The sequence below is a fragment of the Panicum virgatum genome, chromosome 9N (assembly GCF_016808335.1).
Source record: "Panicum virgatum strain AP13 chromosome 9N, P.virgatum_v5, whole genome shotgun sequence".
In the NCBI taxonomy this organism is placed as follows: Eukaryota; Viridiplantae; Streptophyta; class Magnoliopsida; order Poales; family Poaceae; genus Panicum; species Panicum virgatum.
In genome coordinates this window covers 79,031,463-79,058,528 of record NC_053153.1, presented here as the reverse complement: position 1 = coordinate 79,058,528, position 27,066 = coordinate 79,031,463, and the positions used below count along the sequence as shown (strand labels likewise).

The following is a 27,066-nucleotide window of genomic DNA, read 5'->3' as shown; positions in this document are numbered from 1 at the left end:
GTAAAATCCAGAGCACTACAGTTCAAAACTTAGTATCTTCTGCAATTTCTGAATTGACAATGTCGCGCCAATCTACAGTGCTTCATCTATAGGTAGGTTGAAATCAACCCAAGAAATATTTATGGTCCATGCATTATTCTTGGAAAGCACAGAAGCAGCCACTTCAAAAATAAAAGGAAGAGCTCGCAGTGAAAAAGGACACATCACATTAGTCAATGATTGAACAGCTCTAAGATCGTCAGGCATCTAGAAGAAGTGATGGCTTGTGATTTAGCTTCATTTATATAAACCACATGGTACAAAGTTGCAAACAACATCACAGATTACTTAAATATATGAGATTGCATCTCTGAGTACAAAGATGATGAGATGAATGTAACAGAAATCATTTATATACATATGACTAGTTGAGCAATCAAAATAGACTAACCTTATACTGTACTTTGGTGCAAACATGTTAACCCAACCACCCAAGTAAATAATTAAGCATGGAATACTATGCTGAAACAAAATCATAAAAATAAAAAATAGCTTCTCATTTACAACTCTAGGTCTCAGATTCGATACAGCACTGGCCGTAAGTCGTAACCAGCGGGAATATTATCAACTAGCTTCCGCAAATGTACACAGATATTTTGAGATACTCAAGTTTCTAAGCTAAATATTTTAGCATTTTCCTCAACAAAGAAACGAACAATCCCACTGTAAGTTGTCAGACCAGTTGCGAGAAGATCCCCTAGCAAATGAATAAAGACATCTACAGTAGCAACCACAAACTTCACTACTATCCTAATTCTGTAGTATCAAGCGAGCTTTTACCTCTGTGGTTTGCACCTCCTCCTGTGCCGAGTGAAGTCTGAAACAAACTTATATATTCTGTTGCACCCAGGCGTCGTGCATTTATAAGGCTTCACCCCAGCATGAACCTTGAAATGCTCAGCCCGATCCCATGACCACTTGAAAGCCATACCACAACCATCCCATGGGCACTTGTAAGGCATATCATCGTTGTGAACACTCTGGTGGCGTCTCAGGTACCTGTGCGATCTGAAATGTCTGCTACATGACTTGACCGTGCACATGTTCTTCTTGTGAACAGAAAGCTCAACTTTTGTCTTGAATGTCATCTGGCAATAATCAATATTACATTCAAATCTATTTCTCTTCATCTTTTTAACCTTGTTTGCAGCTGAATTATCCATAAGCTCTTTCTTTATGTCAGCAAGTTTAACATCCACGGATCCAGCTGTTGATAAGACACTCTCACAACGACCAGTTCTCCCCAGTGTCTCTTCCTTGCATATAACATCATCTTCCAATTCAATATTTTCCGTCTTTACCTCCAGCAGCTCCAGCTTCCTCTTACCTCTCCGCCTAGCATAACAAATAACATCTGATCTCCCTGAAGTACCAATGCTTCGAGCCACTATGTCATATGCACATGAAACACTGGGTTTAACAAATCCATCATTCGGCAGTCCTCCCTCAACAGTTGAACCTTTGGCTCCAACAGCACCGTTGCTTGTGGAATTCACAGAACTGAGAACTTTTGCAGCATCACATCCAGAAGGTTGCACTGTGCTTGCAACAGACTCTCCAGCATTTCCAAGCTGCATGTTGCCTATGTTTGGATTCCAACTAGGCAGCTGTGGCCTATCTAAAGTAGCAGTATCATCTACATTGGAAGAAACTCTGCTGGAATCTTCCAGTTCTGCAGCAGCTTTGCTAGCAACATAATCCACCCCTACAGATGTAGTTTCTTGCATGACGGAAGCTGCCCCTGTAACTTTTGGTCTGTCAGCATCTTCGGTACTTAGGGAACCTGTCCTGAGCATGGTGTTTGCAACTCCTGGATCGGTAACAGCTTTGCCCAAGGAATTTCTCCTTATAACTTCTAGTCTGATGCCAGATTTATTCATACGAGAAGGCACCCCTGTAACTTCCACGGAACCTGTCCTGAGCATGTTGGTTGCAACTCCTGGATCGGTAACAGCTTTGCCCAAAGAATTTCGCCTTATAACTTTGAGTATGATGCCAGATTTATTCACACGAGAAGGCACCCCTGTAACTTCCGCCGCAGTGCTTGTAACCTCCGGCACAGTGGCAGCTTTACTCTCAGGAGAAACTTTCTCTGTGACTTCAGGATCATGAGCCACTTCATTAGCAAGCGGTGCACCCTCCAAAATTTCTAATCCAGTGGTTGATCCATTCAAGAGAGAATCCCCCGCTGTAACCTCTGGCTTGGCAGCATCATTCACAAGAGAAAATTTACAGTTAACTTCCTGCCCAATAGCAGCATCATTAACAATGAAAGTTGCAGGCTTGACAGCAGGCTCAGCATCAGCTTCATTAACAAGAGTAGCTCCTCCTGCAACTTCTGGTTTCACTGCAGCTTCACTAACCCCAGAAGCCGCCCTCGGAGCTTGCAGCCCCACAGAAATTTTACTTGCATTGCGTCCATGATCATTCTTGCATTTCTTAACTGAAATCGTTCGCAGAACACCAAAAAGAACACAAATTTGTTGCATTAGCATTTGCCACAGTGCTAATCCCGGAAAAACAAATGATACTTTGAACGGAAATAAAATACAGTGCGAACCTTCGGGAACAGGCGGTTGTTGAGCTTGGCGGACGCGCTCATCGCCCTCGACTTCGGATTCCGGCACCCGACTGGCAATGTGCCCTTTGTGTTTGATGGCGTCCGGGCCCTCCTGCGATTCCACCAGACACCCCCACTGTTACAGCCCCCGCACGAAAGCAAAACTACCCCCTTCACTGCGACGCGGCCGAATAATGCAGCGATAGGAGAAGGGGGAAGAAGAGCGGGGGGTCGCTTTACCTGCGGTGCCGGGCGGCTGAGCTCGCAGAAGGCGCAGCTGTCGTCGGCGGCGGTGTGGAGCCAGGACGCGGCGGGCGGTGGCGGGGGCGAGGAGGGGGCGGCGGCGGCGGTGGGGGAGGTGGAGTTGAGGAGGCGCGCGGCGTAGCGGCGGATGCGCATGGCGCTGGCCGGCCGCGCCGCCGGGGAGGGGGGAGACGGTGGTCGGTGGTGGCGCGGTGGGGTAGGGGGGGGGGGGGGGGGGGCAGGCGCACGCGGACGCGGACGCGGTGCGGGAGGGGTTGGGGAATTTCGGCCGGGAGCTCTCGCCTCCTGGCTGGCTGCTAGACACAGGGGTGTTGTGCCCTGGCCTGGCCCCTCGGGGAGAATTTTCTGGTGGCGAGGGAATGGTGGTGCGGCTTTCTCTCGCTCGCTCCCCTTTTGTGCTGCGTTTTCCTTCGCTTCGGCTCTCTATAGCCTAGTGTTTGTGTTCAGAGTTCAGACTAGTGTAGGTGTAGGGAGGCTTTCCTTTCTAGTACTCTCCGAATGGCCCGGCAACGTGTCTTCGTGAAACTGAAACAATGTTACTATGTTAGAGATAGAAAGAGTGACAAAATAGATGATATAAATCGAAGTGACATAGTGAAATAAAACCAAAAAGATCAAATAGAAAAACCATCAAAATCTTTCCTGGGATGCTTTTTTTTTGAAGCAAATGGCAGGAACTCTGTCTTTCAATTAAGAAGGAATAGAAGTTTTAAGTACAAGAAACAATCCAACATCTGCTGGGATGCATGGCTCCACTTCGATGAGGAGCCTTATGAAACAATCCAACATTTGCTCGTAGGATATTTTTCCCCTCACATTTGGTTCTTCATTCTCCAGGCATGTCTCAATGGGTACGGTGATGGCCAGTTTGGAGATTGGAGCCATGCATCCCCCATAGAGGAAAAGGAAAGGTCTACTCAACCGATTTGATCGGTCTGCGCGGTCTCGCTGCCCTTCAGTGCGTCTGCGACTCGCACGCTCAAGTGTTTTCGTGTGTTGACCGAGATTTGCGTCAACATGCTGTTGTCCTGCAACACTCTGATCTGGATCATTTCAGATGCTTAGTTGTGGATTCATTTCAGAACTAGAGAACTGCACAAGTATATGCCATTCAGGGCACAGCTTTTGCTTGTGAAACGAAATATATGTCAACTGCACCTGTGCTATAGCAATTGTGAGGCAGCGTACATAGAATTCCAATGGTAATGGTAATTGAGGCAGCTTACATAGAATTCTAATATATTCAGAAAATCAAAAGCCTATTGAACATCAGAGTTCAGAACAGTATGCAGATTAGTGAAAGATGATATGAATGGCATCAGAATCTGTTTGCGTAATCAATGCTGGATTGCAGATCGTTTGGCGCGAAGAGGGCTGCCAGCCTGGTACACCCAGCATAGAGTCCACTATGCGATGAGGAGCCTGATGAAACAAGGGTGTATTTTCTTCAATCAGGTTTGGTTCTTCCTTCTCCACGGTTACCTTGTGATGGCCACTTTTGGAGATTGGTGAAAGCATGCATCATCAAAGAGGAAAAGGAAAGATTTCAACTCCTTGACCATCCCAATTGTCTTTACGGTGTACCTTCAGACATGCCTCAATTTGTGTACATTTGGTGAATAGCAGGAAGGTCTCCCAGAGTTAACAGTCTAATAGTAGGCTGTAGATTTCATGATGTGGCCCATAGCCATCCTCACCTTAAACTGGATCGCGTGGACTCATGCTGTGCCACGAGCCTATCAAACTGAAGTCACTGTTGGCTGCAACTCTCTGATCTGGTTCATTTGTGGAATGTGGATTCACTTCAGAAGTGGAGAACTGCACAAGTATATTATGACATTCAGGGCAGCTTGAGCATATGAAATGAAAGCTATGTCAACTGTACTATAGTTGTGAGACAGGCAGACAGTGTACATAGAATTCCATTATGTTCAGAAAAATCAAAAGGCTGTTGTGAATTGGTGCTACTAGGCTATCAGATAGACAAATATATGAATTGAAGCCATCTGAAGCACTCAGGTCTTCATCTAAACAGAATTTAGAGAACACGCAGCTGAGAGAAGGGAAAATCCGGAAAGAGGAATCTGCGGTCACCGGCTCTTGGTGAATGATGCAGTCACCGGCTCAGCGCTTAGCATGCCTCTGCAGTCACTGCCCGGGGTTGCAGGGCCTGGCGCGGGGAACCAGCGTCATCCTCATTGTTTCATGGCGATCGAACTCATGCGGCGGTTCAGTCCGCCTGCTGCCGACATGATAGGTGCCGATCGAAATTCACTGCTTCCTGATGGCGACACCCCTGGTATATCGCGGCGGAGGCAATAGACGGCAACGTCTAGGTAGAGAACGAAGACGAGCACTGCACACCGCGCGGCCGCCGAGGCTCCTCCGTGGCACCAGCCTCTTCCCGGCGATGTTAACCTCCAGCAGCTCCAGCAGTCAGGCAGAGCACGAGGCTACTTTGTCAGCACACAGAGTAAACTAAAGCATCTTATCCTCCTCATGCATATTGCGTGTTGAAGAACACCTCCGACGTATATGCCTAATAGTCGGAGCCTACAATGACAACAATGTTCTTGATGCTACGTCTGGCTTCCCTGGCTCGAAAGCAACGGTTTTCTTCGAAGGGAAAGGATACTAAAAGCAATTCTCCCTTAATAGGAAGATACGCAGCTCTCCTGCATGTTCGAGAAAAAGTATACTGAAAGCAATCGGGTATAGAGTGTGCAAGATTAGTGAAGCCCATGCCCATTGTAACATCTCCAGGTAGGAATTCATAAATTGCTCAAATCTGAATGTTGATGGTGATTGCACCAACATGGTTCATCAGCAGAATTAGCATGTAATACTGAACCAGGATGAGAAGATTGGAATTTAGCATGTAGAAACTGTATCAGGATCAGAAGCTGGAGTTGCTGGCCAGAGATGTAAGACAGATCAAAATATCTGATTTTTTTAAAAAATAATAGTATTTAATGAAAAATTGTGGAAATAACTACTGAATTTTTTTTTGCAAATCTATTAGTCTGTCGGCTACCCAATAGCCGACAAGAGTCTTATCGGCTCCTAAAAGCCCGACAGCCCTCGTGGCAGCCAACGTGGGCGGTCAGCCCCGCGGCTCCGTAGGTTGTCGGCGCTGACTAGGGGTGTCGGCTTTTGGCGGGCCGATATCGGCTGCCAAATAGCCGATAGAGCTATCGGCTCTTGACGGGCCGATAGGCCAGTTCACCGCTCCTCGTGTGAGTTCGACATGAATCAGCAGACGTCGGCGGCAGCGAGCGGTGTTCGTGGTGTTGGAGAACGACAACGAGGACTCGGCATGGAGAGCCTGTCGTCCCGCGCGAGTGATGAGGGCACGTCCGCCGCGCGCAAGAAGCTTCGTCTCTCCAACGAGCAGTCCGCGTTCCTAGAGGAGATCAAGAAGCACAACACCCTCAACCCCGTAAGCATCCTTCCAAAAGATTCGACATTTCTGATCCTATCCCTCCGCGCTTGGTGCATGCACAGAAAAAAATCTCTGCTCCTATCCCTCCGTGGTGCACCCACGAGGATGCACGCGTGCATGATGAAGCTGAAGCTGACAGACGTGCGTGTGCATGACGAAGCTGCGAGTACCTTCAGCGCTGCTCCTGTGAGCGCGTCGCCTCCTGCTAGGTCGTCGCTTCCTCATCGGCGCCCGCATCATCCGCGCCGTCGGCCCCAACCGCTGCCGCAGCAGTCACTACCGCGCGTGGCAAGCACCGGCGGTCGACAGGCCAGTCGGCTACCATGGAGCCAACGACGCCCCATATTGGTGCGACAGGCCTGTCTGCTACTCAGGAGCCGGTAGGATCCTAGTCGGCGCCGATTGCCCTTACTGCTGCCAACGTGGACCGGTGGGTGCCAACGTGGCTCACTAATCTGCTGTTCACGGTGGGTGTTCCTTGCCCCTCTACACTTTCAGGACATTACACCACAAGCTATGGAGTCGTTGCAAGACTGGTGGGTGCGGCTTCGATCCTTCCTGCCTCCAACCAAAAGAAAGGGTTTCGACACCTTGTTCTCACTGATCGCGTGGGAGCTGTGGAAGGAGAGAAACGCTAGAGTGTTCCGTAACGCTGCTGCTCCTGTGCCACAACTTGTCCAGACCATCAGGCATTTTGGTGAGCAGTGGGTCTTAGCGGGTGCGAAGAAGCTTGGTTGTCTGTTTAGCGAGTAATAGCTCTAGTTCTTCCCTGCCTTCCTTTCCCATTCTGCTAGTAGCTACCTTTAGCTTGCAGTAGTATGGGGAGCGCCCACAGTCCGTGTGGCGCGTTGTGTTTGTAATCCAAACTTTCAATTTCTTCTTCTTAATGCAATGATGCGCAGTTCTCCTGCGTATTCGAGAAAAAAAATCGGCTGTTCACGGGTAATTCCCAACTTTCAATTGGGTAGCCGACAGACTACTAGATTTGTAAATTTTCCTTTTCAATAGTTATTTTCGTAATTTTTCATTAAAGTACTATTATTTTTTAAAAAAATTCAAAATATCTAGAGCATCCGGTTATTTTTAAATGCAAATTGAGATGACGGAGAACACAATAAAGTGTAGTGAAGGTTATTTTCTTCAGTATGTATAGCATGAATGGAGTAGTCGTTTCTAAAATCCCGGAACTTCAACTTATTCATATGGAACACATGGAAGTGAGAATACTCATCACATGTCACACACATGACACACCACAAAGATTGAACAATTCAATTTGTTAGAGCAAACATCATGTTAACTGCGTAAATCTGGATAACAGAACAGTGTGCATGGCGCGAGAAAAATACATAAAAGTCTGATAATGCAAATTATGTCACCTAATATACCAGATATAATCATCAAGAAACTAGAACACGAAAGGTACTTCAGAGAAGAAGGCCAACACAAGCATATTCTTAGATAAATACAAAATTATTGGGATCCAATGAAGTACATAGTCTTAGCAAGAAACAGTTTCACCATACTTTCACACCCCAGGCTTAAGCTAGCAAAACCTGAAGAACTTCAGAAGAAATCTTTGAGAGACAAAATGTTATAGCATCCTGCAGCATAATTGATAGGCGATCTTGCTACCAATACAACAGATATGGTTCTTCCAGTATATTACAATTGTTTATGAATGCTTTGAATATCCAGCAGGGTTGGCTTGAATGCAGAACATTGTCAAACCACCATTTAACAAGCAGAAAATATCAACATTAATCTTATACTCTTGTGCTGTTCCTCATCTTCTTGACGTTATCTTGTCTTTCATCTACAAGGACTATACCATCATCTCCTCCACCCTTCGTGCTCTTCTTATTCTTCCCCTCCTCGATCTAACCCTTCTTACTCTTCTGTATTTCGATACTGGCTCCTTCCATCCCATTGTCCAAATCATACTTGCCCTTCTCTTTACCCTTCTTGCCAACCTTCCGCCCCACATCAACAAGAATGGCAACACTCTTCCTCTTTTTCTCTGTCTTTTTTGTCTCTACCTGGACTTTTTCCTGCATGACAACATCCTCAATCTGCTCCTTCTTATTCCTCTTCCTCTTGCTATTCTCCTCATTAGTAACTCTGGCTCCATCACCGGCATCAGCATACCTCAATGCCTTTGTTTTCTTCCTGTCGAACTTCTTCCCCGGAATCTCCACTTGTGCAGCATCAATGACCTCCCCAGAACCAACTTCCCCCTGCAATCTCTCTACAGGCACCTCAATCTTCATACCCAACTCCGGCAAAACCTGGTAAATTGGCAGCGCAACAGAATCCACAGCCTTCAGATGCAGTGCCCCTACGTTGCCCCCCTTCTTCGGCACCTTTTGCGCAGCCGCCTCCACCACGGCCATCACAATCTCCACAATCTCCTCTTCCTCCATATCCAGCCTCCCCACCTTGATCCCCGAGCAGGTCCCTGACCGCTGGTACAGAAGAGCGGAGCTCAGCACCTTGCAGACCTGCTCCGGCCACCCGACGCGAGTGAAATCGACTCCAATCGGAGCCTTCTTGGTGGAGTAGAACGCCTTCCCGAGGATGCGTGGCAGTAGCGGGAGAATGGCGCGGTCGGCGATGAAGAGGTCGTGGGAGGCCGTGAGGCGGCGGCGCGACTCGTACGAGCGGTAGTCCGAGCGGAGAGTGGAGAGCGGGATGACCTCGGAGACGGGGAGGCGGTGGAGCAACTTGGAGGCATCGAGGAGGTTAGAGGCGGATGGAGATCGCGAGTTGAGGCGGTCGTCGGAGATGAAGCAGACGGAGGCGCCGTCGTGCCCGGATACGAGGTACGGTAGCGGGAGCAGGCATGGCCTGGTCGTGGGTGAGGCGGGGGGCGGAGGGAGAGCTGGAGGATGACAAGGTCGTCGCGCTCGTCGGCGAAGAGGTTCGAGGGCGCCTCCGCAGCGCGCTTCTTCATCCACTTGGTCAGGGAGGCGACGGCGCCGGCCACCGTCTCGCGAGGTACCGGGTGTGGCGGCGGCGGCGACATGGCGGTTGGCAGCGGCGTGAGAAGAGAGAGAGCAAAGGATTTTAGGTTTAAAACATTTCCCAGAATTGCTCCCTATCACCGTATGGCAAGTGGGTCCAACTGTCCCAGGGACGCCCGAAAATTCGAAAATGTTATCAATTGCATTTGGGCCAAATTGAATACCGTGGTTTTCCGCGAAAAGCCCAAGTCCTCAAGAGAGGCCGGCCCACAAGCTCCGAAGCCTCCTTGCCCGTCACCAGACACCAGTCCAGGCATTTTTTTTAATATTTTTCAAAATCGTTTTTTTACAGAAATATATTTTCAGTTTCATAATTTACAGTTTTGTACCCCTACCGCCCGGCTGCGGGGCGGCCGCCCCCTGCCGCCCTGCTGCCGGGCGGTTGGGACCTGAATGTAAATAAAATTTATTTTAAATCACATTTTGACCCCTGGGGGAGGCTGCCGGGCGGCCGGTACCGCCGCCCGGTTGTGGGGCGGTAGGCCTGGCAGCCGCCCGGCAAGGGGACGGCATGCCCCCCCTCTATATAAAAGACTGAGCTCCCCCCTCCCCCCTCATTTGCTTCCCACGACATCCAGAGAGGGGGAGGGAGAGAGGAGGTGTGAGGGAGGGAGTTGCAGCGGCGAAGCCCTGCCGGATTTTGGATCCGAACGGCAGGTAATAAATATTTCTCAACTTTCTTATTCTAAATTTTGTGTATGTTTAATTCTATAATTAGTGTATGCAGCAATGATATTTTAGCGATTTAGGTACTGTTTTTATTATAATTTATGTAGAATTAGGATTAGTTTTTAGAAAAACCATTTAGGTTTACCAACCATTTTTGTGGTATTGATTAGTTGTTTATTGCGAGAAATTTTTTTAAAAAATGCTCAAAAATTGTAGAAAATGCTAGAAAATTATATGAAAAATTCAGATAAATTGTAGAAAATGCAGAAAAATTGTAGAAAATGTTGGACAATTTTATTTATAAAAATTTATTGTACAAAAATTGTAGGAAATGCTAGAAAAGTTTATGAAAATTTCAGATAAATTGTAGAAAATGCAAAAAGCTTATATTTTTTGTGTTAGTTATGGCGGAAGATACGCCAGCTCTACTTGACCGAGTCATAGACTCGTCGCACCGGTCCTTCCTTGCAGTGGTTCAGCGCGTGAAACTTAACGTGTTGCGTCCACGTCCACCAGCGGAGTTGATTCCTGTTGACCCACGAATACGTTTGTTTCGTATACGTTTCCTACATAATGTACTTACCTTTGATCGTTCTACTTTTCAGTTTGAGTGAGGCTGGTTTTCTTACTATAGGCCGTCTTGCTGAGAGTGGTTTGGCAAAGCTGGATATGTCCCTACTGACGGCTCTGGTTGATAGATGGAGGCTTGAGACACACACCTTCCACCTCCCTTGTGGGGAGATGTCACTGACCCTACAGGACGATGCGATGCTGCTGGGTCTTCCTATTAGTGGGGATGCCGTAGGGCCTCGCGTTGTCCCGTCTACATGGTTGGACGATCTAGAAGAGCGTTTTGCAAATATTGACATCGCGATTGATGTAGAGGAGCACCCAAAAGCAACAGGGCCTGCCAAGTCATGGATTCTGCAGTTCCAGGTACATACCTCGTTTTGTTATGAGTAATGTTAGAGTTATGCTTTTGACTAGTGCAGCTATGGTTTTACTTTATAATTGATCTTGTACTCATAAATGTTCATCTTTTCTATGCAGTCCGACAATTTGGCACATGATGCTGATGAGGATAACGTCACTCGATCCCTTGAGGCATACCTGTTGTGGTTGTTTGGATACATAATGTTCAACAACTCACACGAGGCCTATGTGGGTAGGGTGCTTGTGCCTTACGCACAGGAGATCGCAGAGGCAGCTGTGGAGGAAATGTCTCAATACAGTTGGGGTACAGCGGTACTTGCAGCCACGTACCGTGGCCTCTGCAAGGCATCGGTGCAAAATAAGCACAATGCAATTCTTACAAGATGTCTGATTCTGCTACAGCTTTGGTCGTACGAGAGGATAGCAATTGGTCGTCCGATTATCGACCACTCACCGTATGAGCCGGATATGTACGGTGACACCGAGGATGATAGGCCCACCATGGGGACTCTCTGGTACGCTCGTCAGGTACGGAAATGACTGCTACTCGTACTATTCTATTGGCAATTCTGTTGCTTTGTTTGACCCTCTTTGTATTTCTTATTGGTATATATTATTAATTTCGTGCAGAAGAATTAGGCCCACGTACAGTCTCGGCGGTCATATCCTGAGTTTGCAGCTGAGTTTGATCGGTTGACACCTGAAGACGTTGTGTGGGAGCCCTACTCCCAGTTGGCTATAAACACTCGTGCACCGTTCGGGATATCTTCGGTTTGCTCTCAGGACTAGGGCCTTTGGATGACAACTACAGCATTGGTGTACGACGTTTATATTGAGGCCCACTGCCCGGACAGAGTCAGGAGGCAGTTCGGTCAAAGAAAGTTGTATCCTGTGCTGTCAGCATTGGATCGGGTCCAACGTCATGACCACAAGTAATGATTCATATGTCATTTCAGTGATAATGCATTGCTGCTTTAACTAACCAATATTTAGTTTGTCGAGGGCTGGTCAACCCTTCTCGAACATGTGGGTGACAATGGTGCAGCCTTGGGTCGATGGCTGGGACCAGGCAGAGGAGAATGTGGCGCTTCTGACCCCCTGCACACACGGAGGTTTCTATATTTTTGTTATGAACATGTCCATGTTATACTTATTTCGTTCTTATGCATCACCTATTTCGTTCTCAGTTGCGTATGTGTATGCATTGCTAAGTTATACTTTTCATATTCATCTACTTTACTAACGATTTTTATTTTTATTCAAAATATCTAAAACAATATCTAATGCCGCACTGCCGCACTGACGTTCAAGATTTAACTTGGGAGGAGGGGCCTGCCGCCCCCCTGCCGGGCGGCTGCCTGGTCTACCGCCCCGCCACCGGGCGGCGGGTACCGGCCGCCCGGCGGCCTCCCCAGGGGCCAAAATGCGATTAAAAATAATTTTTATTTACATTCAGATCCCTACCGCCCGACAGCAGGGCGGCAGGGGGCCGACCGCCCCGCAGCCGGACGGTAGGGATATAAAACTGTAAATTATGAAACCGAAAATATATTTCTATAAAAAACGATTTTGAAAAATATAAAAATAAAAAAAACGTCCAGTCCAGCCCACACCTCTCCCTCCCAAGTCCCAACCCTACTCCTCACGGTGGCAGGAAGCGCCGTACCCGAGCGGCGACGGCCGACGGCGTCGAGGCGTGGCGGGCAGCTTTGGCGTCGCGCCTCAGTTTCACGATCAGCCACGCGTGGGGGTGACCGCGCGGGACGGCGGGAGGTCTCGCGGAGCTGAGCGAGCTTCGGCCTCCCCAACCTGCGTGCGGGCGTGCGGAGTCCCAACTACCGGTCTGCCGCCGCGCATTCCCACAGGCCACAGGTGCTGCCGTGAGGTGTTCTTCTATTCCTAATTTCTCAACGATCGTAGGCTAGTCTTCCTTCCAGTTTGGGATCGATTTGGAATTGAAATATTTTCTCGTTGATTTGTGTGAACGTTAGACCAATATCATGTGGAGCATCGAAGTTCGAAACTAATCTCTATCTCTATCTCTATAAATACGATTCTTGAACCAAACCCAAACATTCTATTGAGCCACGTCATCTTTTTTCCATTAGCCGTTAGATGAGAAACCGACGTCATCAACCACATCTCTACCGGTTCTAATTGCTACGGGAATTCTCGCGATGCTCAAGAAGACGGAACGTTTTTGCCCTTCTTCCTCTGCTGCTTCTTCCCGTCGAGACACCGTCAAAATCTGACCTCCAAATAGGATCTCCTGTCAAACGGTAGCCCGCCGGCTCCACGCGGCCGTATAGCGTCCTCCCTCCGGCTGCCACGCGATGCAGGATGCCTTCGGATGCCCGGTGACAACACCTCAGCGACGCACTGCCCGGGCGCGCGGCTCGCTGCTCGCCGTGCAGCTCACCGTGTGGTGGCCCATGTACCTGGCGTTCAACACCTGGGGCCGCGCCTACCCGCTCTGGGCCTCCCACCTCAACCCCTGCGCGCCCATCTTCGCCGGCTGCTGGGAGCACGTCGGCGGCGCCTGGTGGCCGCCATCCGCCTAGGTGCGTTCGACCTGCCTCCCTCTCCTGCTCGCCAATGATCCTCGTCCTCCCGCTAAACATCTCAGCACCGAACCCCTGAAGCCCCTTCCCTGCCTCATCTAATGGATGACGCCCAGCCGCCCACCAACCACTCGAGGAAATGCCTACTGAAGTAGCAAAACTGCTCACTTCAGCTTCCTGTTAAATATGCATCCCTGATCCCATGCAGTTTGGTAACCACCTCCGTTAGCACAGACTGCAGAAACATTAGTGCACTATCTTTGATGGACATTGGAGTCTCCTTGCCGATATTAAGTTCTTGCAACAGCTATGGGTAAACAGTTTGCAACACCTTTGTCAGGGATGGTAATCTCTGTGAACTTTGCAATGCTCATCCCATCTCTGAACAAGTCATCTGTTGGCCTGCTTAGAATACTTCACGGAGAACAACTCCAACGTCAAAGATATTCACGAGATTCAATTCACACGTTAACCTTATTGCTAGATGCACGAGTTAATACTTGTAACAAAAATCATAAATACCTATTACCTCCAATAAGGTCACACCATTTAATCTGAGCTTCTTCTTTTCAAAAAAAAAAAAAAAACTGAGCTTCTGGAACAAAACCAAACGGATGTCTCATATTGAGTTGTAGCTGAATAGCAATTGAGAAGCTAATTTAGCAGCTATATACACTGACATCCAAATGAATCTGATGCCATTTAGCAACTGGGATAGATAAAGCTGACATCCAGCAATTAAACTGTTAATCCGTATCTTCAAATATTTCAAGTTTTGATATTCATGTATCAGGATTTATAACCATGAATCAAATTTAATTCTTCAATTTATTTGTAACTGAGATGTTTCTTGGATAAGCAGATACATCTATGTTGATTTCCATAATGTACTCTTATAGATATGTCCATATTTCTCCCTTTATGTTTCTGAAGCTTTAGCTAATCCGTTTCTATCCTTTTATTCTTTAAAACTGCCAGGCTCCTGTTATTAAGTAATATTTGATGGAGCTTAAAAACTTCAAGCCTCTACCAATTCTTTATTTCTATTCGGACACCATCAGGAAGTCATTTACCTGATTTATCTATTAAGCTCATATGGATGATAGAGAACGGTTGGCTGTGTGAAGAATAATGCAGAAAAAGAATAACCTAGCTCTCAAATTATGGTGTCTCTTACTCCACGGATACTACTAAAGGTTCTCAAAAAAATATTAAATCCACATGTGAAAGTATGTGAAAATCGCTGGACCGCGTTTCTTTAAATCCACATCTTCATTAAAGTTTTAGATTCCCCACACTCGACATATGTGACAAATAAACTACAACTTCGACAGTTTATATATGTTGACAAGGTTCAGTCAAGTATTCATGTTCCAGATAATCATAATCCAATAGCTGACAAGCTCATCAACACTGCAAGGAGACCACACACACACATGGCATACGCGGCAACGCCGCGAGCATTTCTAGTTGTATTGAACATGTATGCCAAATTTTGAATCTGTTAAATGCGTGACGAGTTGTTTGCCTCCGATTCATAATGCAAGCATATCGTACGGCATAATAATTGATTCTTACTTATTTGCTAGATTACAAAATCCTTGCACCCACACTACTAGTTTTCTGGATCTACAGCTAGATGAATATGTATGTGCTAATCTCTTGCTACTCCTTGTTTGAAGTTTGGTCCAATCTCCATGGACCATGGTTGGCTTAAGTTGTTAACACTCTTAATTAAATGCATTTTCAGAGCTTCATGCATCCGGTGATGTTTATTTGTTGTTACAACTTGCAGAGTTCAGTATGAAATGCATGTATTGGATATTCTTTTTTTAGCCTATGTGTTGGATATTTATTGTTTGACTTTGTGATATTGTTGGTATTTGACTGTTTGTATTAAATGGGTAAACATGGAATTCGCTGATACAAAACTGAAGTTTCAGCCGATAAATTTTGTATACTCTCCTTGCCAAATGTACCATACAAATAGCATGCATTCCACTACAATGGTTGATTTGTGTCTTTGTAGTGTTGTTGCAGTGTCGAGCATTGGCCGATTGCTGGAGATCCGTCCGTACTCTTGGAAGCCTTTGAGGTTCTCCCTTTTCGGCAAATGAGTGCAGGTAAGGAGGAGTACTGATCCAGGGTTGACCTCTTAAGATTGCTTCCTATCTAATTTTTTTTTTTGTTTGCACTTTAGGCATCTGTTACAGGTTTTTGGAGCTGCCATTCGTAAGTTGCAAGGTTATTTTAATACAAAGATCTGGATAACACTGTGAATTTGTCACAGGTGGTGCTTTTGGTGGAAATAGGGGGGTGAGGCCCGTACCTCCTGAGAAAGGTGTATTCCATTTGGATCACTTACATGAGTGTGACTTGGTAACGCTGCAGACTTTATTCATCAATTAGCACAGTCATTTATACTTGTTATATGAGTGGTGACTGTTCAAACAGGAGAAGAAAGACTATCTTGCCTGCCTGAAATCTACAGGATTCCAGTCTGAAAGATGCTGTCAGTTCTCAAAGAAGTATCTGGAATGTCGGATGGAGAGGTTGCTATGTCCTTATTGTCTATATGCTAATTTTAGAGCTGCAAAAGTTATCATGATATAGTTACATAACATTGGTTTTGGCATATATCAATAATTTGCTAAGCTTAGTGACACTTTAGTTTTTGTGCTTAGCATGCTACATAATATAGAATTGATGCCCAAGGAAGCTGTGCCAACATATTAATAATATATGCATGAATTTTGGAGTCAAAATATTAATGACTGTCCAAGTTTATGGATATTTGCCCTATTGGTTGGAATCAATTCTCCATCCTGCGCTCATAAATGCTTTTAGTTTTTTTATGACAAAATGTATTTTAATGAAATGGGAAAATATGTTCTGATGCACTTTCAGTTCTTGTGTGAATTAACTGCTATGTCTGCATTAGCCTATGGCAGCCTAGTTTGGCCTCCCAGCAAGTTCCATCGTTTGCATCCCGGGGTGGGCACATGTTCAGGGTGCTACATTGGGGTCTGTGTTTGGAAATGGAGTGAAGCAACTAGTATGCCAACCACAAGTGGGCAATTAGTACCTTTAGGGCATGTTTTTTGTGTAGTAGTGATTATTTTGAGGTAGATCATTTGTGTAAATTTTGGAAATTCGTACTGGCACTAGTTCAGCTCTTACCAACTTTGATATCTGAAGCTCATAGCAAGATGCACTTTGCATTAAAATGTTTGTTGGTCCATAACAAGATTCACTTTTTGCTTCGTTCTTGGTTTTCTGCTTCTCTTTCCGATAAAATTTCAAATCATTGTTTCCATGTGTGGTGCTATAAATCTCTCAATTTGTTATGTTCCTCAGAAACTTGATGGCAAAGCAAGACATGTCAGAGCTTGGATTCAGAAATTTGGACGAAGTGGAAACCGCTCCTGACAAAATCAGCAGACTAGAGAGCTCTACTAATGAGCCAAAGGAGAAAAAATAGCTGCTTGATTTTGATGTACCTTTTGTATGTTTCTGGCGCAAGTTCTTCATCCAGGAGATCTATCAAGATCTGAGAACAAAGAAGGGTACAATAAAAAGGAAAACAATACAATTTTACAACAAATGCTGAAACTTGTGTATTTGCGGCTTTGATGATATTAAGGGCCCTAGATTATATTTAACCATACATTTCTGGATACAGCTTTTGGCTTTATTCCATTCATCCTTTTTTGGCTATGTATAGGGAAAAAACGACAAGCATGTTAAGTTTGTGCTGGCGTTACTAAACAAGATAGTTACTATGCTATTATGCCCGTGCGTTACTATGAACAAAATTGGTATAAATATCGGATACATATAGTTGCTCATGCACTAATTTATAGAGATCTACGTGATCAAGTCGTGGACGGAGAACTTGTTCGACTCAAATACGAGGACTAAAGCCCATATGTCAACGGACTAAACTAAAAAATTAGTTGAAAATTTTACTCTAAAAATAGGTATAGATTTAGCGTCAGTGTTGCTTTGTTAAATTATCTCTATGCCATCAATGTGTGAACCGTAACTACACGTCATGACAATTATCAGAACTGGAAACGGAGGATGAGAATGACCTTCCAGCTTAGTTTGGGCCTCTTTGGGCGGTCATCTGGGAAGGCTTAGGCTAGAGATGCTCCTCTAGAACCAAAAGCAGAACATTTATTGAGCAGTGACAGTAACAAAGGTAGTTCACAAAAACTGCTCCTTTTTGGTTAATATTACCAAATAAACGCTGAGAACCAAGAACACAGTAGTAATCAGACACACAGTCCTGATGCACCATGGTTTAGAAACTTCCCGAGACAGCCGTTGAACCAGTGAGCGTTCAGGCTCAACTATCCGGGTATCAGGATGGGAGGGTGTCAGATAACAGTGGAAATAAGCTTTCAGGAGTAACCACAACTTGCTTTCTGAGGAGATAAGCTTTCAGAAGAATTAGACAGCTAGTGACCGGCCTGATGCATTCAGTACAAGCTCTTACCAGGGCGCAAAAAATGCACCTATTTCAATTGGTACAACTGGTGAAAATGAAGATGTTGCTGTTTGTTTTCAAGGAAAGAGTCAATCAAGTTTCTACAAGTGAGTCCATCTCAGGAAACCTGCGTCCTAGAAATCCGTTATCATCAGATGATGCGAGTCAAGCTCAGGAATTTCATGCCAACTGCACTGCACTGAAGCCATTCATCCTCAATTAGCAAGCCTTTTACACAATGAGTGATGTCCATTTATGGGTAGCAATCTTCAACATGTTCAGGCTATTAATCTTCCTATAGTCTGCGAGTAAGCAGATAAATGTCAGTGTTGCTGTTAGACAGATCAGTCCGGACTTCAAATGTTACACAAGCTGGGTAGATGGGATTCACCTCTTAACTTTTAAAATTAACCACGCTGACACTCCAGCCGCTTTGTGTTCTCCAATAGCACCTGTTTCAGTATAATGGCGTGATGGCCACAAATCAACATGTATATCACAATTGGGCAATCAAGGGGCATTGAGAAGTTCCAATGTGTCAATGACAGGTGATAAGTCAAATGTAAAAGATAAACAACCTAAATCAACTGCAGTCGAGAGTAACAAAAGAGCAAAAAGATGTGTACCTCTCGGATGTATGTCGCAATTGCTTTGCACCCTTCTATGGCAAGTTCCATTACGTTTTCAAATGTGTCCATCGGTAATTTTGCATCCATCTGGAAAAAAAACTTTGAGCTGCTTCCTTTTTGGTGAAAATAACACTATGCAGCAAACAATCGCAATACAAAAAAGGATTTTACAAAAGAAAGTTGAAATGTGTAACCATTGTTGCATGTAGAGACAGGCTTGAGCAATTGAGGAATTTTGAATCTTTCGAATAATAAGAAATCTTGATCTTTTTACCTGAAGAAGAGTCACTTTGTCCATCTTTGCAAGAATACCAACTGTGACATCTGGACCCCCAGCACTGTCTTCTACGTAATTCAGATCTGACATAGCACATTAGAATTATTTGAGTTTCGTTTCTACCATACGATTCTTAGCGTAACCTAGATATGAAAATTAGTTAGGTGTCTCACCAAGCAAAGGAGTGGAACACAGATACCCAGCACTACAAGACGTGATAATGTCTCGCATTGGAATCCCGGCATCTGCAAGAGCTAGTGTTGCGGCATTGATGCATGCTGACCTTGTTCCTGTTATACAAATCGTCATGCTCCAGATACGACAATCATTTTTAAGCACAAAATATGATTAAATCATTTCAAGCAAGTAAAAGAATAAAATGCTATAGCATGATTGAGTAATATAGCCGTAAAGAATAATATGCTATACATGCCTGAGTAATATAGTTAACAGAGGTACACATCAGAATTGATATGTTCTCCAGCATCCCTCATCATGCAGAACATAAATCTAGATTTACAGTCTATGGAAAATAAATAGCCTTGCTTGGCTTCATCTTCAGACAGAACAAAAAATTCATTTGGGAGCAAATAATAGAGGGGATTTTGGAGGAATATACAGCCTGAAGATAATTTCAACAATCTGAAAGTAGGAAGGTAGCATGCTTACCACCATCAGCTTGAAGAACTTGGACAAATATATCAATCTGCAAACAATGAAACAAGTATGATAAGCTTTGGAAGTTGGCACTGATATCATTTAAAACTGAAGTTCTTTAAAGGATGTGGGCTAAACCAAACTGACCTGTGAACGTGGCATTAAATCTGTTAATATGCTTGCCTCCATTGTCTGTCGAATAACAAGAGAAATTTCTGTTGATCGCCTGCCAGATGATTGTAGTTTTAGTTCACTACTATAGTTATATATGGGAAATCAGACACCATGTAAATTCATGCAACTTAAATTCACTTTGCACACTGCTTGTTCAGCTTAGAAGCATGATTCACTAAAGTATACTGCTGTTCTAAAAAAATAAAGTCTACTGCAGCACTATTTCTTTATGACAGACCAGATGCTACTACTGAAATATCTGATCTCAATTATGACTTGTGATATGGGCATATGGCAGGGGATGAGGAATTAGGCAAAGAGATGGAGGCAAGATCAGAGCCCTCTCAACGAGGCTCTGAACTGCTGGTTTAGATTAATTATGGATAATTCTTTGCTTGCCAAACTCAATAACAGATGCCCTAGATATAGAGATTGGTGCCTAATAAACTGATCTAACAAACAAGCTCATTTTCCTCTGAAGAAACAGCAAACCGACTAACTAATCACGTCACTAATCCTCTGCTGCAGTTGTGGGCACCTGGCTAGCCACGCCGTGCTTATTGCAACATTGGTATGTGCCACCCACAATGGTGAGCACAGCAGTTAGAAGCACAGTGGTCTTGATCTGATATCAATACTTTGATTGAGGATCCTTTACTGGGAAAGTCAATCAAAAAGGGCGTACCCAATGCCGTAGGCTTCCCGCACTGTGCGGGGTCTAGAAAAGTCAATCCTATTTTAAAAATACTACCCACAAATTAGAAGACAGAAACAATACAGAGACATGTGAATAACACAAGATGTAGAGAACAATAAATGATCCTATTATTGCGACCTCAAGGACTGGACTGTTCTTTTTAATCAAATTTTAATGTTCAAGTTGGAACACACCTGTCACCTTTCGGCTTTCTTCTCCGATCTCCTGTACTAAATTCTGCCATCCTGTACTCACAACGAACCTGCATATGGAACTTGATCAGGAACACATCATAAAGGAGAACCTCTAAGACTCTAAGGAATGTACTTGTAGCAGTGAAACTTTACCAAAGCCTCTTTGCTGTTCACTTGCTGACCTTTGTTCTGGACCTGCATGAACAAACCAAGAGCATGAAATCTAATTAGATAGTGTTCGATTTCACTGAAAAGTGAACAGCTCTTCCTGGTAGCACAACATAGGGTTCCCTGGTGTAGTGTGTAGTCTAACAGGAGGAACATAAGTGCTTTAGATTTACAATTTCCATGGTTCCAAGCTCTCCAGTATATATCACTGACTCACTGTGGATGAACATTGTACGTTCCCCTAGGCCATTATGGATCTTAATGGTTTTCAAACATGTTTTGTGCATAGTAGGAAAAGTAAGCAATAAACCAGTTTTCCCATATAATTCCCACTTTCATTCAAAAACACTCCTGAAGATTATTGTTGATTTGGAGAGTCCACAAGTATCCAAGTAAATGAAAATCCCATCAAAGGAGCATTTCCTCAAACACGCCGTGCGCATGACCCTATCACACATGCACCTCACTAACCAGAGTGGGGGGTATACGGGAATCACCTCTCGAGGGCCGTAGACGGCGGCTATGACCCTAGTATTGCCCATCTCGAACAGCGCGGACCTGCCCGACAGAAAACACCAGCAAAATCAGATCAAAAGCGAGCAGCACACGTCTAAAGCAGAATCCCTTCAAAGGCAAATAGCACCACCGTAACCCTAATCTACAGCGCGACGGAGCTTTCTTTACTCACCCGTCGGCCCGCGCGACGACGCCGACCTCGCCCTTGAGCTTCCGCATCTGCGCGAAGTCCAACAGCAGCACGGAGTGAGATTGGGTTACGCGAGGTGGGAAAAGGTCAAGTAGGGATCACCTCGTTGGGTCGGCGCCCATCGATGCGGAAGCCGGTGAGGGCGTCCACGAACTCCATCGCCGGGACGCCGGGTTCGCCCTTCGCCGCTCTCTCTCTCTCTCTCTCTCTCTCTCTCTCTCTCTCTCTTCGTGCTCTAGCAAGCGACGCGCCGCAGCGGCCTCGGGCGAGGGGTTTTGTGTGGGGTTTTCCTTCCTATTCGGGCTGCGGCCCCTGGTCCCTGGACCCAACTACTCCGGCCCATGCCTTAGTTTTTTTTTTTGCGACTCGGCCCATGCCTTAGTTGAGCCGGGCTTGAAAGCTCTAAGCCCAACCATCTGCTCGACCTTTTCCCAGCCGGGCCCAGCGACCACTAGAGCATTGTGTCTGTCTAGTTCGATTTCAAAATTTAATTTATTTCTTTTAGAAATGCATACAAGTACCATCTCAAAAAAATATGCGTATATGTAAAGTCATATAGAATTTTCAAATCTGCTGTGAAGTCCATTGAGTAAATCATGGCCCTAATTTGACAGTTTAGATTAGACGGAGAGCACCATGCCAAGCTTTTGAGGATCGAGATTTCTTCCGTATCCCGTCAATCTTTGCACGCGTGTCGTAGGCTTGTCACGCTCGTTCGCCACGTTCATGCCAGCAGCTAACTACCTAGGCATATGACCAGCATGATCGCAGAGTGCAAATAATGCCGGGTGTGTGGTTCAACTTCGCACACATCATTCGAACAGTCCTTTGTCCCTCTAATTCGTCTGTCAACCCAAGCTTTCACCTTGTATTTGCATTATTACAACACAAAAAGAACCAAAAATCTTACAGAGCGAAAACGAGTAGTACTCCTTGTGTGCTGATCAGAAAATACTATTCATTCTCGTTTCAAAAGAGAAAGAAAATACTACTATTCATTAGTCCACAGAATCAGCATTGTTCATCGAATCGATACCATACATGCATCGCACACACTAATTAATTTTCTAGAATGTCTAGAAGGTACTTTGACCGCTAATTTTTGGTATTAAATAAAGATAATTTATAAAACCAACTCCAGAACCCCCGCTAGGAACCCTAACGAGATATTTGACCGCATGATTAGATGATGGTACTGTAGCACCACTGTATTTAATTATCGATTGATTACCATCATTAGATTCGTCGCAAAAAGTAAACCCATCCATGTAGAGGTTTTGCAAATAGATTTTATTTAGCTAGCCCGCCATGCATGTAAGATTCTCTCCTAGAAGATCCTAGAAAAAGACAAACCAAATAAGGCCACACACATATCTAAAATATTGGAGCCAACCTACACACATACACACACCCCTAAAATGTTGGAACCACTCTCCTTAATGATTTATTCAAGACGATTTAGACCATGTTTGTTTTCGCTTAGCTTATAATCTAAGCGTGGCTGAGAGAAGCGAAGATTTTCTTGCTTCTCGATTCTCGCTTCTCGTAGTTCAAATCTCTGAAGCGGATTACCACAGAAGCAAAAATAAGCGAGGCGTTTGGTGGGATTATCGCTTATTTCCACCGATAAGCCGATTATATTCAGAAACAAACAGAGCTTTAGTTCAAGCAGGTCCAGGTCCAGTTGTGGTCGCCCTCTTTCTTCGAATCAGCATATCCATCTTCCTACGAATATTAGAGCGCCGTAATCAGTGAGTTTGATAGCATTTGCAGTTGAATAGCATGCACACAATGAGCTCGCTCTTCCCTACAACGCTAATGTTCAATGAGCATTTCGCCTACCGTTGCTTCGCCCGAAAAACCCTTCAGGTGTGTAGGTTGGCTCCAACATTTTAGGTGTGCGTAGGTAACATTCTTAGGGAGCAGTCCGAAAAACCCTTTATTATTCCCTACAAGTACATGTTGGTAGTGCAACGAGGACCAGCATAGGCCAGACAATATATATAGGTTGGAGGCCATTCCAGTTCCAGCATGCTCTGCTTGATATAGATCGGTCTATTATCTTATTATTTGATCAATAAACAGAGTCTCCACGTTCGCTCTTTAGGTCTAGAAATTCCCATGTTAATTAGAGAAAAATAAAAAAATAAAAATTACCCACCAGTACCATTACAATAAAAATTAGCCTAAAATACCCATGTTCCTAATTAAAAATCAGCCACCAATGCCAATATATAAAATATCATTTAGCTATGTATCAGTTACAAACATACTATTAATAAAAACTAAAGTTGTTCTAAAAAAATAAAAACTAAAGCTAACAACAACCAATCAAAATAAAAAGAAAATAACAATAATTATATGCGCATAATATTATTAAACCTCAAAAAAATCAAGTTGTTATTATAGGTAGATCATATTTGAATTATTTTAACCAATGCTAAGACATAATTTATGATAATGAACAAGATGATGTATGGTAACAAATAGTATAATCTTTAAAAATAGTAAAGATACAATGATATGCAAATTTTTTAATTTTCAATACTAAACACGCAAATGCGCGAGCCATACGCCTAGTTCTCGTAAAAGCACGTCAGGTAAGCAGAGAAGGTAATCCATGATTGAAATGGTGTTAAAAGAATGTAACCATGTGCGAACCACACGAAATGGATAATACAAGTGTGCTTACCAATTTCAGAAAAAAAAAGAGCTACGTTTACCAAATCTTGAATAGTAGTAGATATACCAGGCCAGTTCCAGAAATGTGTGTCCGGCTAAAGGGGTCTTTGAAGTAACTGTCTTTCATTTCTTCCTCTGCCCTCGTTCTGTCTAGCTTGGCAATCCCTAAGCCTTAAATTTAATTTAGGCATAATTATTGCTGGTTTATTATTACGAGAATCATTTTTCCATATATGTAGTTAATTCACTACCCTTGAGAACATGTAACTTTGGAGATGAAAATGTTTAACTTTGACTAAGTCTAAAAGTTGTTATACTTTGAGACATAGGCAGTAGTTTGTAATGTGCGCGCATTTTCAACTCGGTCGATTGGTATTGTGCGCGCGGCCTTGGGGAAGGCAGGCCCAGTTACATAGAGAGGCCTGGTGACGGACTGTGCCCTGTGCGGTTCTCTCTCTGCTGGTCCAATACCAAAACCAGTTGCAATTTGAAAACAAAGCTAATGCCTAATAGACGTACGTGGTGCTCAGAAATTCCAATTTTTTCTAGGTTCAAAATAGGGGAGACCTTACTCAGTTTGCGTTCATCATATGTTTGACCTTCCTTTTTTACCTGATCAGTTTGATTATTCTCGAACTATTAATACTATTAATTCAAGGGAAATATTGTGCATTTGAAACCCCGCTGTATATGTATTTGTATTAGAAGATGCCGAGTAGTCTGAATTTCTGACCTCTTTTCCATCCCCAAACCTGCACCATGCATAGAGAGTATTCATTCATCAACCCCTCCCCACTTGCTTTTGTTTAGCTAATCCCCTGTTCTTGTCGTGGCGAACATGTACACGTACGCATTAGCTAGCTTGGCACAATAATAAGGCGCGCGAATACACCACTGGGGCGGACTTGCACGTACGCACGAATGAAAAAGGAAATCAGATAGCAAGGAAGCAGACAAGCTGCATTGGCGCGCACATTATCCTAATCATGCCTTGATGCTGCCCGGGGAAAAAAGCAAGGGGACACCCACATCATTGCACGATAAACTATATGGTCAGGTTACGTGCGCAACTATTTCTATTCGGCTGGATGGGCTTTGTTTATCGCTAGAGGGGGGGGGTAGCTGTGTCTGCAGAGCTGGCGCACTTGAGGTGAGCATGGCAACAACCCCAGCCAGAAGGCTCCCCAGTTGTTAAGACAAATCAAGGACAATCTAGTGTCCTTAATCATGAGTCATCATCACCCCCCTTATTAGCTGACCTGGAGTTGAGCAGAAACATATCTGTTTCATATAGTGCCCTAGCCCAAGAATCAAAAGGTTATCATTTCCTTGTAAAATTCATAATGAATTTCTTCAAAACCATAATTTCCTAATTAAGCTTTATGCAGTTCTGGAAAAGAAAAAGAGAGAGATGGGTTAGACTAGTCTCAGCGTACAATTTCATGGCACAGTAACTAAGACTAAAAAAACTAGATAACTGTACCGGCCGAGTTTTATGAGGTGAAACTTCTCTCTCAGCCCATGAAACTCCCTACTCTCTACGCACCATGTCAGCAAAATTGATAATATGACATAGAATTTAATATCATAAAATTCTCTAAGAAATTTTCATTGAGACCGGCTTTAAGCATCAAGATCTGCAGCCGTGCTGATTCTATCTACCGTGACTGCATGCAAATTAAAAAGCGCACAAGTGCCAGTGTGCCAACCAAACCGTACTCCCATCTCATAATTTGTTAAGCTCTCTCCAGCCGATGCATAATTGGTGGCGATGTATCTTAGCTCCTGTCCGGACCGGTCGGTCGACCGTGCGATGTGACGTACAGGTAAGCTCGCCTAGACCCTGGAATTTTGCGCAACAAACAGGGGGGGGGGGGGGCATCGGTGTACCAAACGCAAGGTGGTGCAGTGCAGCGACGACAAAACAGACGCAGCAAACGGACACGGGAGCACAAGGCAGGGAAAGGGAAAAGGCAGCGGAAACCACGTACCCGATCAAGCTCAGCTCGTCACAAAAGCTGGCGGCGTTCGGCGGGCATGCAAAAGCTGCCGCGCCATTTCCTCCGGCGGCGTCCGGCGGCCAGCACACGGCCGCCGCCGGAACCACTTTGGCCGGACGAACTAACTCACCACACGTACGCCACCTTCTCCGGTTCAGGAATCTTTTAATTTATAGCTCATCCATCAAACTAAAGGCCTGTCTCTCTCTCTCTCTCTTTTTTTTTGCCCCCCTTCTTACATCTTGTTGAAAATTTTGCCGTAGTTCTCGACAGGGTCACATGCACGAGCGATCCAATTATGTGAGTTCTCAACGCGTGAATTGGTGCTACATACGTGTGCTAGATGACAAGTTTGGGGCATTGACATTTTGGCAGTTTTTATTATTTGATGCCGACAGTCCAAGGCCTGTTTAGTTCACACCCCGTAAACGCAAAAACGTAAAATTTTGCGAAGGAATTTTGCTAATTCGAAGTACTAAATGAAGTCTATTTATAATTTTTTTTGCATGGATGGGCTGTAAATCGCGAGACGAATCTAATGAGACTACTTAATCCATGATTTGCAACAGTGATGTTACAGTAAACATCTGCTAATTATTAATTAATCATGGATTAATTAGCATCATTAGATTCGTCTCGCGATTTACAACCCATCTGTGCAAAAAGTTTTGTAAATAGACTTCATTTAGTACTTCAAATTGGCAAGATTCCCTCGCAAAATTTTTTTGCGTTTACATATAAAGTAAACTAAACAGGGCCTAAATGAAGTTCAGGCACAAGCAGGCCAACATGTCAGTGTCACTGTGACGGCTGTGCAGGAGCTAGCTAGAAGCTAGTTCAACCTTTAGTAGTTTTGCATGAATTGCGAGCGTGCCCATCCCTTGCCCTCTCGTGAAACG

General features: G+C 44.6%; 3 protein-coding genes and 1 pseudogene across 6 annotated transcripts; 1 reads left to right on the top strand and 3 right to left on the bottom strand.

Moving 5' to 3' along the window:
- Positions 1 to 327: 327 nt before the first annotated feature.
- Positions 328 to 3,013, bottom strand: LOC120691156. The gene is made up of 3 exons (XM_039974143.1): positions 2,840 to 3,013; positions 2,600 to 2,711; positions 328 to 2,482 (listed from the first exon to the last, which is right to left on the bottom strand). The coding sequence occupies exons 1-3, from the start codon at positions 2,996 to 2,998 to the stop codon at positions 816 to 818; spliced, it is 1,938 nt and encodes a 645-aa protein (XP_039830077.1). The 5' UTR covers positions 2,999 to 3,013; the 3' UTR covers positions 328 to 815.
- A 4,653-nt stretch (positions 3,014 to 7,666) lies between these two features.
- Positions 7,667 to 9,330, bottom strand: LOC120692283 (annotated as a pseudogene).
- A 3,244-nt stretch (positions 9,331 to 12,574) lies between these two features.
- Positions 12,575 to 17,278, top strand: LOC120692481 (cytochrome c oxidase assembly protein COX19-like). 4 transcript variants are annotated; one of them, XM_039975792.1, is made up of 5 exons: positions 12,575 to 12,815; positions 15,532 to 15,614; positions 15,782 to 15,870; positions 15,946 to 16,043; positions 16,849 to 17,278. In XM_039975792.1, the coding sequence occupies exons 2-5, from the start codon at positions 15,605 to 15,607 to the stop codon at positions 16,970 to 16,972; spliced, it is 321 nt and encodes a 106-aa protein (XP_039831726.1). In that variant the 5' UTR covers positions 12,575 to 12,815; positions 15,532 to 15,604; the 3' UTR covers positions 16,973 to 17,278. The 4 variants fall into 4 exon arrangements, with proteins under 4 accessions (XP_039831726.1, XP_039831725.1, XP_039831728.1 ...); XM_039975791.1 differs by having other exon boundaries at positions 12,755 to 12,815; positions 15,521 to 15,614; XM_039975794.1 differs by lacking the exon at positions 12,575 to 12,815 and adding an exon at positions 13,237 to 13,491.
- A 614-nt stretch (positions 17,279 to 17,892) lies between these two features.
- LOC120692572 (exosome complex component RRP41 homolog) lies at positions 17,893 to 21,733 on the bottom strand. The gene is made up of 12 exons (XM_039975925.1): positions 21,588 to 21,733; positions 21,468 to 21,514; positions 21,277 to 21,337; positions 20,765 to 20,806; positions 20,612 to 20,679; positions 19,694 to 19,772; positions 19,559 to 19,595; positions 19,063 to 19,179; positions 18,887 to 18,972; positions 18,610 to 18,699; positions 18,375 to 18,435; positions 17,893 to 18,285 (listed from the first exon to the last, which is right to left on the bottom strand). The coding sequence occupies exons 1-11, from the start codon at positions 21,642 to 21,644 to the stop codon at positions 18,391 to 18,393; spliced, it is 729 nt and encodes a 242-aa protein (XP_039831859.1). The 5' UTR covers positions 21,645 to 21,733; the 3' UTR covers positions 17,893 to 18,285; positions 18,375 to 18,390.
- Between the last annotated feature and the right edge of the window lie 5,333 nt (positions 21,734 to 27,066).